The sequence below is a fragment of the Penaeus monodon genome, chromosome 33 (genome assembly GCF_015228065.2).
Source record: "Penaeus monodon isolate SGIC_2016 chromosome 33, NSTDA_Pmon_1, whole genome shotgun sequence".
Taxonomy (NCBI): domain Eukaryota; kingdom Metazoa; phylum Arthropoda; class Malacostraca; order Decapoda; family Penaeidae; genus Penaeus; species Penaeus monodon.
This window is the reverse complement of record NC_051418.1, coordinates 26,411,440-26,412,024: the sequence shown is the minus strand read 5'-3', so window position 1 is coordinate 26,412,024 and position 585 is coordinate 26,411,440. Positions and strand designations below refer to the sequence as shown.

At 47.4% G+C, this 585-nt stretch overlaps 1 protein-coding gene across 1 annotated transcript in view; it reads right to left on the bottom strand.

The window, feature by feature from the left end:
* The window catches only part of LOC119594194 (lisH domain-containing protein ARMC9-like), a gene marked incomplete in the record, with an annotated part of 29,121 nt that overhangs the window by 20,187 nt on the left and 8,349 nt on the right, over positions 1-585 (bottom strand). The window contains 1 exon segment of the mRNA XM_037943263.1: positions 8-166. Within this exon segment, the coding sequence (XP_037799191.1) occupies positions 8-136 (129 nt within the window).

Here is a 585-nt window from a genome sequence, read left to right as displayed (position 1 = left end):
AACTCACGTGTCGCAGCGCCTGCAACAAGAGCAACACGTGCGTCTCCGGGGCAGCTCCAAGTTCCATTCGCACTCGCTCGAAATCGAGGGCGGGGACGGAGGCAGTCACGCCCGGACGCCGCCCACACCTCTGCATCGACTCCAACAGGATGGCAGCAGGTTTGGCCTGAGGAAGCAGGAGCAGAAAAGAAAATACAGGAGGACCTTCTTTACGGGAGGTTACAGAGTAGCAGCAGCTTGAGTCAGCAGGAGTAGAAGCAGGACAAAGGGAGTTACAAGGTGACGGAAGGTTTTTGCCTGATTAATAAAAGGCAGTAAGGAAAATCAGCAGGATATTTTCGTACGGGAGCTAACAGGCTGACATCAGGTTTGGCATGAGGAAGTAGATGCAGGAAGCAGGAAGAAGTCAACAGAACATATTTCGCACAATTTACAATAGTGATTTTATGCCACTAGTCATTTATATTCATAGGCAATGAGTTGTATTATGAACTCATTATTGTATGGCTAAATGCATATGTAAGGAATATATTACTACCGAAGGAGACTTATGGAAGGTCAAGCAGACTGGAATCGATATTTCAC